General features: G+C 38.1%; 1 protein-coding gene across 2 annotated transcripts in view; it reads right to left on the minus strand.

The window, feature by feature from the left end:
• Positions 1-2,019: 2,019 nt before the first annotated feature.
• ccdc88b (coiled-coil domain containing 88B) overlaps positions 2,020-14,242 on the minus strand; it is a 39,677-nt gene continuing 27,454 nt past the window's right edge. For both annotated transcript variants that reach the window (XM_079352192.1, XM_079352191.1), the window contains exons 22-27: positions 13,933-14,076; positions 10,748-10,934; positions 8,667-8,812; positions 5,830-5,937; positions 4,351-4,505; positions 2,020-2,503 (exon numbers count right to left, since the gene is read on the minus strand). In XM_079352192.1, coding sequence (XP_079208318.1) covers positions 2,136-2,503; positions 4,351-4,505; positions 5,830-5,937; positions 8,667-8,812; positions 10,748-10,934; positions 13,933-14,076 — 1,108 coding nt within the window. In that variant the 3' untranslated portion in view covers positions 2,020-2,135. The remainder of the gene's footprint in view (positions 2,504-4,350; positions 4,506-5,829; positions 5,938-8,666; positions 8,813-10,747; positions 10,935-13,932; positions 14,077-14,242) is intronic.

Raw genomic sequence — 14,242 nt, forward strand, 5'->3', positions numbered from 1 at the left:
ACCATTTGGTGCAGCAGTGAAAGGAGTGAAGGAGGTTTCTCATTAAAGCACTTGAGCAGATTATTTGCCATTTGATCAATGACTGGGTTTACACAGGAATCCTAAAATGAAATTGGATTTTGGACCATATGTGAGCCAGATGGCAGAGTTTGTCCATGTTCATCCTGCTAAGCGCAGATCAGATCGGAGGGTTACAAAAAGGTTTATCATTAGATTTATGTATTTACTTTGCTCTCTGCATAAATCCGACTCGTAGAGTGACACTTCAACCGAGGTTGCAGATGGCTTGATCATTTCTTAGATTTTTTTACTTAAATCGTAAATCTGGAATACATTTCCTGGGACATTTATTAGATCTGAATTCTTTTTTTTTTCATGCCCTACGTTCACCTTGATTCAGCACTGATATCCCACATTTTACGATTGCCTGTCATCCAATAGCTTCCTCTTTTTGCCTTTAATCATGAATTACATAGACGTGATCAACTGAGCGAGTTTGCGCGAGAGAACTTAATTAATTGATGATCATATGACATGTAGGAACACTGAACATTTTAAGTTCATCTATAGGAGGTTTATTGAAGACAAGATGAATGTATTGCTTGAACGTTTAATGCTGATGTGAAATTTACAGTGTTTTTACCTTTTCCAGTTCTGCTTCATTTGGATATGACTTATTTTGTTTATTTAACCAGACCATGCTCTATTTAAAATATGACTGTCCAAAGATGTATATTGATAGTCCTTATCTGATGGCTTCATTAAGCATGTGTACTAATGTGCAAACACAAAAGAACTGCTGACAAAAAAAAAGGTTTAGTAAAAAATTATAGACAAAAACTTCCCTCAAAGTCCAAAAAGAAAACTAAAGCTCTGCAGTATATTTATATTTCCTTTGATTGTGAGAATTTTGTCCTTGACAAAGACAAACTTGAAGCCGTTTCTTCGGAGTGGATTGCTTTAGCCACTGCACAGTTTATATTGCACAGGGACAGCAGTTTGCAGATTGGCATATACTCGATAAACATTACAGTGACTAACTGCAGTAGTTTTATGTCTGAAGTTAGTGACACAATCCTGTTCACATCAAGTTTTTCACCCCAATCGGGATGTTACCATTCTTAAAAAACAGATGTCTGGCTGAAAGGGTGAATATGCTCCCAACTGGGTAAAGAGCCCAGAAATAAGCTTTTCAATCTGCCTTCGTCTGTCTGGCAGACAAGAGGTGTAATAATAACTCTTTGATGTTCCAGCAACAGAATAAAACACAGTCATTTTACAAGCATTTAAGCACTTGGGTGCATATTGTGGCTCCTCTTTTTCTCCTCAAGTGGGCATGTTTTGAAGAGTGAGACATTTGACTCTTGTCTGTGTCGAATCATTATTCCTTTGTGCAATGAAAACACCAGGGAGCTGACACTAAAAAATAATCCACACGAGTAAAAAATACATCTGAACATATTCCCTGTGTTCTTATCAATGCTTTTGTGTAGTCCATTTAATTCTAAGTTGTCTGATAATGTTGTACAGCTTTTTGTTAGTGAAGGGGCTCCATAGAGACGCAGTTCATTCCTCCACATCTTGCACACTGTGGAAATCATTTACTGGAGAGTTTATTTATTCATGTATTCTTAACTACTTGAAGGAAAATGTTTTTTTCTTAAAAAGCCGGACATTCAAAACCATTACAAGTGTTTGCCAGGAGCACATTATACAAAACAGTTTTTTAAATTGAGAGTGAACAGCAGTTTTTTTTCTCAGGCTGCTGCCATGTCTGCACTTGAGTGTTGATTGTCTGGAGGGCAGAGAATATCTCAGTCTAATAGGCCCATGCATGTTTTATTAAGAAGAGTATTAACTGTATCTTCAGTGATTGTAGTTGTAGTTATTCTCCAGGCTCTGCTTTACTTTACAGTCCAATTTTTTATTCTGCTTGACATTTAACTTGTGTCCCAAAAGACGTCTCTCAACTCTGTGCACGTAGCTTTGCAAAAACACACAACCACTTTCAAATATTTAAACAAAGTATTTATTTTATTCTTGTGAAAAAAGTACAAACATCTTATTTTGTCATTGTTCTTTTTTAAGATAACACCACTAAGAGACTTGTGATCTTGTACGACCATTGATCTTCCTCATTCTACTTTCTCCTGCTCGCCTCTGCTCTCTTCCTCCTCAACACTCTGCTGATTGGTCACTGCTGTGTCTCCTGCCTGTTCTGTGTTTGCTTGGCCTCGCTCTCCCTCCCACGGGACAGTGGAGTTGTTCTGGTTGGAACGCAGACGCAGGCGGGGAGGAGTTTTGTTATCACCTGGACTGAATGATTGAGAAACTGCAGAGCCTCCTCTGGTCAACCCAAGCCCCCAGCCGTGACGTGATCCCAGTTTACGACGGCCCCCAGAGCCGGAGCGCATGGTTGGAGTCCCAGGAGCAGAGATTTCTGGATCTGCTTGTGACAGACCTCTTCTCATCGGAGAGGGAGATACTGGAGCACTGCGAGGGTCTGAAACAGCAAGTAAGTTCAATGTAAAGAAATTATTTTCATAAATCTGGACTGGAAAACCTTTCTTTGACAGTGGATGTTGTAGTATAGTGTAGTGTAGAGTATAAATGAAGGAAGGGTAACCATTGTGGCAAAGATGACAGTCTAGGATTGTTATCAATGAGAGGTTGGTGGTTCAACTCCAGACTCCCTCTGTTTGCTGAAGTATCTGAGCTAAACTTTGAACTTCACAGGTTGCGCATTGTGTGAACTGCTTCATAGAAAACATTATGAACATTTGTTCTGCTGAAGCAAACATTGTAAATCTTCGAAGCTAAAGTGCTGTGAGTATATATTCATGCACTCGTAGACTGTAATCCACCTTGATCCTTTAAGTAATAGTTGAACATAATACAATTGTTAACCCATTTATGGATTTCTTTTTGGTAAGTTTTTTTTACACTTTGCATTGATGAAAAAACATCATCTTCAATTTCAACTTACTTGTCTCACATGAAATTAATTTTAGCAGAAGCTGTAACCATAAAACGTAATGAAAACACAGGATCATACTCAGGCACAAAAAGGCCTTCAGGATAAATCTATCAAATTGGGAGTAGTGTGGATTTAAAGAGTTATGTGGGCAAGGACAGCACTAACATTTCTACAGAAGCAACACGTAAAGACATTAAATCTTTCTACACAAGCCACAGTGCTGAGTGGGTTTAATATCTGACTGACACGTTTCTATAGATTTAGTGCAAGGTTTGACTGATATTTAAAATATTGCTTTTCAAATGGTAACTATATCAGGACATTGTTAAAATTGCATAAATAAGGATAAATAATCATTTGGAAAAATGCTACCATATCAATTTAAATCTAAATGATATAACATAATATAAAACAAAAACAAATGAAATTGATGAATACATTCAGACCTAAAGCCTTAGATTAGTGAGATGGTAAACTTGTGAACCATAGTCTGTTAAGAGCGTGTATAACCCCAGCTACATCCAAACGACTGACTTGAGAGCAGTGGTTAAGGTCAAGTTAACATTCTGTTTGGCTTAGGTTAGGTTCACGGTTAAACGTAGGCTTGATGGTTTGAGAAATGTCACCAAAACTAAGAAGAGTAGAAGTCAGTGTGTTGTCTTGCGTCTACAAACTCTATGTAAAACCACATTTATTCAATGCATTAAGAGCAAATAGCCTTTTGCTTATGCATATGTTTGCTACATGCATCATATTCTGGATGACACACCTGGTGTGTGGTGGAGAAATTGAGTTTTTGTCTTTGGGATAGAGGCTCAATAAAAACCCACCAGCCTACTTGTTAAGTAGCAGACCCAGTTGACACACAGTTTAAGAAAGTAAGGTTTTAGGGGGATAAAAGAAAATACAAAGGAATGAAGAATCAAATTAAATGTGGACAATAATAGTTTGTCATAAAGAGTGGAAAAAGAGCAGATGCATGTTGAGATTAAATCTTGGCTTTGTAGACGCCTGCACCTCCCCACAACTCTTCCCTTGTGCTTTAAATTCGTTCAGCCATCGAGGTGCATAAAAAGAGAATGAAGCATCCCAAATTTTTCCCTTTCAACATGTGGTTAGCAGAGAAAACCTGCCTCAATAAGCCTTGGTGCTCTGCAGGGGGAGATCTGAGGAGAGGAGAGTATCAATGCTGACCACACTTGGTAGTCATGAGATGATTTGTATGCATGCCTCGCTTGATGGGGTGAGCATGTGAGCATATCTTTGAGAAAACCAGTCGGCTGCTGTTTGTGAGAGGTAGTGTGCTGGGCTGTGTGTGTGTGTGTGTGTGTGTGTGTGTGTGTGTGTGTGTGTGTGTGTGTGTGTGGTCTCACCAGGCTCAGGAGTGTGTGTGTCAGATGTAAATTCAGTGCTGTCCGCCAGGTTTTCCACGCTGCCCGCGGCAGTGAAGAGGGCACGTCCCTCTTTCCCTCCTCCTCCGCGGGGTTTGATTAGCTTCTTCATCCTGTCTGCAATCCAGTTAGATTTCCTACGAGGGCAAGGAGGATAGAGACCATTTACAAAGAGAGATGAGGTGGGAGAGTGTGTGTGCATTTGTGAACACACAAACAAAAGCAACATGCCCTGATTTGCAAGAGAACAGTAGGAGGATGCCAAATGTCACAACGGATGATTCTTATTCATAAAAATGCATTGTGCTTTATGCTGTTTGTTTTATGGGAACAAAATATTCCTTAAGGTTCCAGCTGTCATTTCTTATGCCAAAGAAACGGCTTTGTTCCATGACATCAAAATAATCCATTTAGAAATGTTATAATTAAAGTGTCAAAACCATACTAACTTGCAGCACTGTCTGAGAGAAAAGCACTTTTTGACACAAGAACAATAAGTCCCAAACAATAGTTAGTTTTCAAATATTATATTTTTTTTATTTCCCCACATCAAAACAGTCAAATAAAATAAATCTATCTATCTATCTATCTATCTATCTATCTATCTATCTATCTATCTATCTATCTATCTATCTATCTATCTATCTATCTATCTATCTATCTATCTATCTATCTATCTATCTATCTATCTATCTATCTATCTATCTATCTATCTATCTATCTATCTATCTATCTATCTATCTATCTATCTATCAATACTCATTGTGTTATCCAAAATATTCCTCTGCAGGTCAAAATCTTAGCAGACTGCGGTTGTTGTAAAAATTGGAAATAATAATACAACAGAAAACTGAACAACAAAGTACAGCATTGATTTTTTTTCTGTCATCAGAGCTAAATATTTTGTAGTTAGTATTTCCTAAACCCACAAAATGTATTTTTTAATGAAAAGGTCCATTTGCTACTAAGTATGTTTACTGTTACACAGAAAGTGTAGTGGAGGTCAACCTTTCAAACAACAAAAATACAAAAGTCCTGTGAAAAGTCTCAAATTTGTTTCAAAGAATTTGATGTTTAATTTTTGTTGAACCAACATTTTGACTCAATCTGGAGTTAAAATAATCTTTCTTATATTTGTCCAGACTCAATGGACTGGACAAAACGTGACAAACGTATAATTACACCATAATGCCGTACAATTATGAGCTCTGAGTCGAAATCCTCTCTAACACACAAATGGTCATGAACATTTCAGACCAGCACCAATGTTGACTACAAACACAAGTTTAAAACTGTTCTTTAACTTAGAGGAGACCATATGCCTCCTGCTACCTTCATTTCTACTTGTTTGTATCCGTTGTATGTTTTTTGTGCTGTATTGACAAGCAGGTATATTTAGTGGCACAGATCTGATCAACTGATAAGGTGGAAATATTAAAGTACAACATTTGGATACAGTACTTGGCTTTGCTGGCAGGAGGTTGCATGCTGGGCTCGAGGACTCTATACTGATCCATAATCTTCTCCACCAACTTCTGCTTTTCTCTGCGGAGCTCGCTCAGCTTCTCCCTGAGGGAAAACACAAGAAGAGTCAGAACAAAGCAGCTTCCAGAAGCATGAAGAACAAGAGTTGAAAAGGGTTTGATTTATTTCATAGATTTATTATCAGAGTGGATAGATTGGAAATGTGATGTTACATCTCTGATGGTGAATAAATAACCCCATTTCTCTAAAGTCACTATATGGATCCTGCTGTGATGTGAGAACTAGATTCTTTTTAAAGCAGCAGATCAGAAAGGCGGCTGTGTGTGGATGGGAGTGTTGGTGTGGTGCTGGAGAGCAGAGGGTTTGAGCTGCAGCGTGGACAAACAAAGACTGTTGGGGGAAAAAAAGCTCAGCAAGCCTGTGCTGAATGAAAGAAGGCTCTGATGAAAAATACTGAACACAAAGTCACTACTGACAGCATCAGCTGACTGTTGGTCACCGACACACTGCTGTGAGCAGAGAAGATCACACAGGTTATGAAAGATGAATGACAGTCAGTATAAAAGCTAGCAGACGACTGTTATAGCAGTAATGGTAATAGGTCTGGGGACATCTCTGTCCACTAATCAGCCAGTCTCTCAGTTTAATTATTTGGTCAGAATGAAATATTTCAGTTATTTCTTTAATTAAATTTCATTTTGAAAAGTGACAAAGACGGGTCGATTAATCGTCAAGTGCAGCGCTGTAGCTCTGCGTTACAGATTTATACTTTCCTCTGTAAAGCAGGTTTCAAACACACGCTTTCACAAGACACAACTTCCTCACTCTAAAACAGATAACACATCTTTATGTGTTGATTGCAACACAAGACTCATTTTATGTAAATGCATTTATTAAAACAGTATGTGTCTATTGCAATGGCAGTTAAACTGAAATATCTCGACAGCTACGAGGTGGATTGTGATGAAATGTTGATAGAGACTTTCATGTCTTTGCCTTTCGCAGCTGCGTATCAAATCTGTTAAAATACGTTTAGCACTTGATAAGCACTGTTCAAGGCCACTGTGATTGACTCTATGAAAGCTCATGACCCCTCTTTACACATCGGCCAACGGAAGTTACAACACTTCTTGCAACATTAGTTTGAAAGGGCAAAGTCACTGCATCATTTCCTTGGCATAAACAAAAATTATTTTTGTAAATCAAATGATCTGCACTTTGTCTTTTACACATCCCCTTGCTTAATTCCCTTTCCCAAGACACTTATCTTAGGAAAATAAAAAAACAGAGAAAACAGACATGTAGAAATTAAATCTACATTTTCAAAATCAGAGCCCCACTGGATATGTACTGCTGCTATTCTGTGCACATATCGTAGGCTTATATGAGGCACACTAATTAATGTGTCATGTTAACCTGTTTCTGATCTTAATCTACCAAAGCACATAAATAAAACTACAGATGTGACCTTCAGTTAAAATAAGTTTACTTTGTGGAAACTTTTAATAGCCTGTTTTTCACTGGCTATGATATAACACCATTCATCCCAGTTCCCCCAGAAACTCAGTTTGGACTTGTATCCTGTTGTTAGCTCGGATTACATTCTCATTTTTAATAAACCACACCACAGTTTACTTGGCTGAGGACGGACTCCTGTGTTTTCTGCTCAAATAACCTGAGCTGCAGGAGTAAACACTGCAGTTTATATAAACCATTCTAAAAATGCAGAGTACACATTTGGTCTTTAACGTCAGACCTTACAGTGATAAAAGTAATAAATAAATCAGCAGGAAGAATACTGATCTGAGAATACTGATCTGAGATGTCTCTCACTATGTTTGAAAGTATTTTTTTTCTGCAAAGACCTCACTATCAGACAGTTGCATTTGTGCACAGAATTGTTCCTGAAGCTGTTGTAGTTTTAGAACAGGATTTGAATTTCAACATTTCGACAAGTTGCTAATATTCCTAAAAAAAATAAAAATATATTCAGCATTCATTTGATTATCCAAGCATGCAATAGATGATTGCTTTGTGTAAGTTTGTAAATGTAGAGTAAACCTCTGTGGGTTTGAACTAGTAGCTGTTGAACATCAATTTGACACATTGCCACTGGTTTCACAGGTGCACAGGCTGTGGACCCACATGTGAATTGAACTGAAATGTGTACTGTCAATCACTCAGGTGTGAAGTGCTAAAAGCAAACTTATTTAACACCAGCTTAATAAAACATCTTTTTGAAAAGAATGAAAGCATAAACTCAACACACAAAATACATTTGTAGCATAGGAGCAATTCTGGCTCATTATGAGCCCAGCTCTGCGTGATCACTGTTATCTGTGGATTCATCTGTTAGCAGTCTGTAAGTCATTTAAAAGGACGACTGCTGAGTGCTGTTGGACTGTGAAATGATGTGCTTGCAGTCAACTCAGTGCCTTTATGTGCTGGCCAAGATTACAGACTGTGGTACAACCGGGTTTAGGTCCTAACAGCGCCAACCAAACCAGATGACTGTCTCTGTTGTCACGGTGACGATCGATTACAAGTTGCCATCCAACTGGAACGTTGGTGTTTCTAAGAACAGTTCCCACAATTGTGCTCCAATGTGTCCAGAATGAAAAAGAAAATGTAACATTGTGTAAAAAAAAAAAAGCTTCTTCAGGCTCAACATGAGGGGAGGAGAAAATCAGAAACTCTATCTGTTGAGGTAAAACTGTACGTGAGAATGGTTGCTTCAGAGTAAATGTTTTTACTTGATTCTCTGAAGCAAGGCCCTGATTTGGGTTTGTGAGTGTGTATGTGTATGTACTGACTGGTAGTCCCTCTGCTGTGAATAGTGCTGGTCCCGACGCTCCAGACTCTGCTCCAGTAAGGCCCGGTTCTCCTTCAGCAGGCTCTGGTTCTGGTCAGCTAACTGCCGGTTTTCCTCCTCCATGTTCCCCTTCAGCTGGTTTAACAGCTAAATACACAAGATCAAAATATTTGCAATCATTAAAAATTGTATAGGAAGATAAAAAAATGTGCTTTTATATTTGCATCTGTAGGCACTTCTCACTGCCTAGCCTTGTAAGTGAGTCTGATAATGTGAGCAATCAACTTTACTATCCACTTAATATGACTGCATCCCACGATTATGCACTGTATTTGTGTTTGTCACACAGTCACAGCAGAAAGACACAAAAATACAGGTTATAGAGTGCACGTTTTAAGAAATCGTAGTAACAGTTGTTGACTGAAGAGCTGGAGCACTGGTGACAGAAACTGCAAATATTGTTTGATAAAACCTGGCAAAGATTTTAACAAAGCTGTCAGATTGAAATGTGAATAACTGCAACCTGCATCCTTGTAAATGACCAGTGACATCAACCTGCTGCTCCAGAACACAGCCGGAGCAGTCACAGTTTCCCTGTTTCATGCAGAGTTAACAATCAGGGGGAACACGCAAGAAAACAACAAGACTAAAGATTGATTAAGTCTAACACAAACTTTCTGATTTTAAACCAAAAAATGTTTAATTCTTTTTTATGCCAGATTGAACAGAAGTCAAACCTTTCGCTGAACATCCTTCCTGATTTTCTAGTTGTGAATCTGTGTCCAATTATTTTAGTCTTTGTAGCCACTGTGCTGTCCAATTTAGACCCATCTGTAGTAATAGCTGCTGCAACAGGTTAATTGTGAGAGCGTACAGGCTCCAAACTGAACTTTGGATCAAAGAGAAGCCTCGCCGCCCCTCCACATCTCCACTTTTCCCTCTACATACAGCCTAATGAGAAGCCTGGCATCTGATTCTCTACATTCAAACCTCACTTTTTACTTTGCAGATTTTTCAGGTACTCTGTAAGGTGTCCAGTGTGAAACATGGAAATACTGATGTTAAACATTTGAACATTTTCTTTCACAGAGAAACAGCTCACTGGTAACACCAACTTACACCTCTATACAGTAGCTCATTGTTTTTTTCTCCTTTGAATTATAGTTAATTGTGAACTTCAGATTCAGGGTTTAATTGAAGATCATGTGCAGAACTACACCTTGGCCAGATGTAGAAACTTGTATGTCGACTATCTAAGAAACAATCTGCATCATTAAGTTATGTAGACCCACAACAACAATATTTAAATGGTATTTGAATAATACAGATGCTGGTAAGTGGAATTTGTTTATGTTTATTTGTTGGTTTATTTATATAGTGTCTGACATCCAGCCGACATGGTTCAGCTACATTTCTACCATACAGACATGACAGCTGTAATCATTTCCTAATTCAAGTCAATTTCCCCAAAATTGTAACTATTAACTTCTACCAAAGGTTTATTTGTTTATCAACTTTTTTACATTTCGTGATGATGAGCCTGTAGCTGTTTTTGCAATAACAAAAAAGACTCAAAATTGGTTTTTGATTAGCTAGAAGCGGCAACATGTAACATCAGCTGATCTACTTTGTAAACCCTGAAAGTCAATTTCCTCCTGTTCCGATTGGAGACGTTCTTGTTTGTAAAATGTTTCCAATATTCAGTGCTTGGTTGATAGCAATCGGAAGATGTTGATGATGTCACTTGGTATTCATTTTCTGTTAACACCAATGATTTTTTTTTTTTTTGTTAGGCTGAAATTGTTTTGAAATCAAGAAATAAGATGTTAAAATGTCCTCATTCATGATGTGAAACAGTGTAAAGTTTAAATAACATTCCCTAAGACCTGCAATTCATTCCAAATTATTTGTGCACCCACTAATACTGAGATTATTTTATTTAAAGGGAGATACATTTGAGTGTCTCCACTTTGAAGCAATAAATCCACTTGTTGTATATCAGCAGCTGGCAGCTTGAATACAAAAACCCTATGGGGTTTTTTGCATGTCTATAAAAAAAACACACGAGTGTCGGGTAAATACCTGGAACTGGCTGGTGAGACGGGCATTGCTGAGGTCTAGGTTCTGATTTGTTGCCCTCAGGGCGCTGAGTTCCCCCTCGAGCCGCGTTCGTTCCAGCTGGGAGGCGCTAAGCTCCCCCCTGAGCATCGAGCCCTGAGCCAGCAGCTCAGCCTGGGACGCCAACCACTCTTTCTGCTGGGCCTGCAGCCTGTGATACACACACACACACACACACACACACACCCACACACACACACACACACAAACACACACACACACCCCACACACACACACACAGGCCATCATTGCCTCTGTAATTTGTCTTGTAAAGTGCTGTGTATCAATGTCTGATGAATTGAAGCACTTTATTATGAAATATCACAGGATGAGTTCTCAAAAATTCATATAACAATAATCACATGATGCGCTCCTCATCGTACACAACAATGGTTATAAAACACAGTGTATGTGGTTTTTGACCATTGAAGAGAAATATCCTTAATGATCATTGTCAGAGATATTTGATATAAATCAATAATAAACAGCAGATATTGTTAATACTAATTCAAATTGTTTGGTATTAAATGTCAGTTTAAATTCAACCAGGATGAATTCACTTTTCATTTAACAACAAATCAGAGCCCATGTTAATATCTTTAGATGTCTTCTTTTTATCCACCAACAAACCAAAATAAGATCACATCATCAGAGATAAAAAATAAACAGAAACACCTGAAGTTATTCTAGCACCTTCAGTCTTCTTTTGGCGGTTTTTCTACAAACCTGAAGTTTTATTTTTCTCAGCAAACGAGCTGTGAACACACCATTGAGCTTCACCTTTAGAGTTCAACTGCTGAACTGCTTATTTACACATTAAGTTACAAAACAAGATTAGCATTCACTTTTAGTTGTGTTTAATTTGGAGTCCAATACTCACTCTCTTTTATCTGTTTTTGGTGTCTCACCTCTCCTGAGGGAAATTTTTGCTCTTTAGTTAGTAAGTACATCACTATGTTCACCAGCAGACAGCAGCGCAGAAAAATCCTCTTTAAGAACAATGAGAGTGAACCAAAACGGTACAGCTGAGTGAGCTAAAATATGAAACCTAACTCATAATTAAGCCAACTATGAGCTGCCCAATTTAGGCCTTTCAAACTTTCATATTATGATTTGAGGGACAGAAGGGCACTGATTCACAGTCTGTTCAGTCATGATAGGATACCAGCCAGTCTTCCAAAATATACATGACGCTGAGCCGATCTCAGACTCAGAATCACTCATATAACAGCTACATACATGTACACATATTACACTAACATGGTGGCAGTGTGGCTGTGATGTGCTGATGCCAAAGATCATTCATCTGCTGGAGGATAAAAAAGGCCGTTTCTGTGATCTCATTCTTGCACAGAGTTACAGAAGCATTAGATCCAACCGACTCACTCATGTGAGACTGTTACTATGAACTGAAACTGCAGACTGCAGTCCGCCTCTTGTACTTCATTGACAACAAATAGAGTCCCAAAGAGCTATCCCAGTTTATGTTCAATATGTAAGCACCCCCACCCCCTCTCTTCGTTCACTCCTCAGGGGCTAGAGGACAAAAGTAAGTTAAAATATTTTTCAGTATTCTTTTGTTACAGTGGGACACTTAAACGATAAAACGACAGCGGGTGAGGGTGTGATTAAAATGTCTGACCTGCCGAGATACTATTACTTTGCAGGAAATGTTTATCTACATTAAGAATTAATTTATATAAATGAGATAAAAACTCAGATCACTCCATTAAATCCTCTTCAGCGAGGCATTGATAAAGAGAGAGGCTATGTCACTAATTGTACTTATTTGTTGAGTAATTCACAAGTCAAGGAGAACGCAGCTAAGAGAGTGAAGCAGTACATTTCTGTCTCTCTTATTTGATTCATTAATTAGTTATAATAAACACCTGGAGATAAAGAGAGTGTTAATGATGGCTGTTTAAATCTTTTAAGGATACAGTATAATCTTAATGCAGAACATATGATGAATGTATTGCTTAAATTGATTATTACATTTCAACATAAATGATGGAATAAAATATATATAAGAATAGAGGAAATAAAGGGGGTGACAGTCAAAACTATAGTCAATTATAGTTATGTAAAGACAAAGCATCAGTATCAGCGGGTAAGAAAAAAAATGGAAATCAAACAAAGAAATAGGAATCAGTGCATCTCTATCTTTAGGTCCTGACAGAAATGAACATTTCATGTGCTCTGAAAAAGGAGCAAAGACAATCCGTCATCTGTAGCAGCTGTAAGCCTGTAAAAACTGATGAACCAATCACACCTCCCTCTCTCCTTGCTCGATCTCTACCTCTTGCGTGCTCTAGCTCACATTGTCAAAGCGCGTTTACGATGACAGAGTTTAGACTGTGAGTTTGCTGTTGGTCATTGTGAACAGTAATAAATATTTTTTAGTAGTTTTACTTACTGCTGAAAGAGAGATAAGAAGAAGTAGTTTCTACACAATGCAAGCGATGAGCTCAATTCCACTTCTGGAGCAACAGCACTCATGCATGTAAGTAAGGGACGTGGCTTTTAGACAGATGTTGTCGACAGAACACTGAGCGAATGTTACTTTCAAAATCAGGCTAGCTTTTGAAAATTACCAACCCTGCCTTTGATAAATAGGGCTGACACTTAAGTACTGAAACTGCTGCCAATAAATATTTGTGATAAACATGGTTTCTTAAATTATTTAGTAAACATATATAAAAAACATGTCTGACAATCATTTTTAGATGTACCGTAAGTGCCTTATTTTTCCTATTATCTTATTTGAGCCCTTTCAGTCACATGTCCTAAAATGTATCAGAGGAAATCCTGAATGTGATCCTTCATTTCAGACAGTAAGACAGTTATCACCTAAAACAGGGGAATTGATTTGTTGAGTCCAAAAATCTTGGGATCCCATGGTTGTGCCAAAAACATGTTTTTGATGAATTGTGTCTTATATTTCTGTGCTGACATTTTATGCCCCGAATCCCTGAATCAGAATCAAAGAATGCATTCCTTTCATGCATATGTATTCAAGCTCTTTCCTGGATTTCTCTCCATACTCAGATAACATGCATAAGAAGAGAGGAGCGGAGAAAGTTAATGAGATTTCATGAATGTTATGCTGAAGAGCTGACTTGGGAGTACTTTTTTTTTTTTTTTTTTACCTCTCACTGTCTTCTTTCAGCCTCTCCAGCTCTCTTTCTCTCTCCTGCCTCCTTTGGGCCTCTGCTTCCATCTCCTCTCTCTCCGCCTTTATCTCCCGCTCTCGCTCCTCAAGATGGATTTTAATGTCCAGAAGCTCCTTGTACCTTCAGATTACAAACACAGCATAAAGTTGTGTTTGTGGATGTGTTTGTTGGTCCCGGGTAAATTTGTATTTCAAAAACTCTCATAAGGATGGAAAAGTTAAAAACCGTCTTTAGTCACAATGTAATCTTCTCTCATTTATAAAATGGTTGAGTAAATGCAGCCAGA

This window comes from Symphodus melops, assembly GCF_947650265.1.
Source record: "Symphodus melops genome assembly, chromosome: 9".
NCBI classification, from domain to species: Eukaryota; Metazoa; Chordata; class Actinopteri; order Labriformes; family Labridae; genus Symphodus; species Symphodus melops.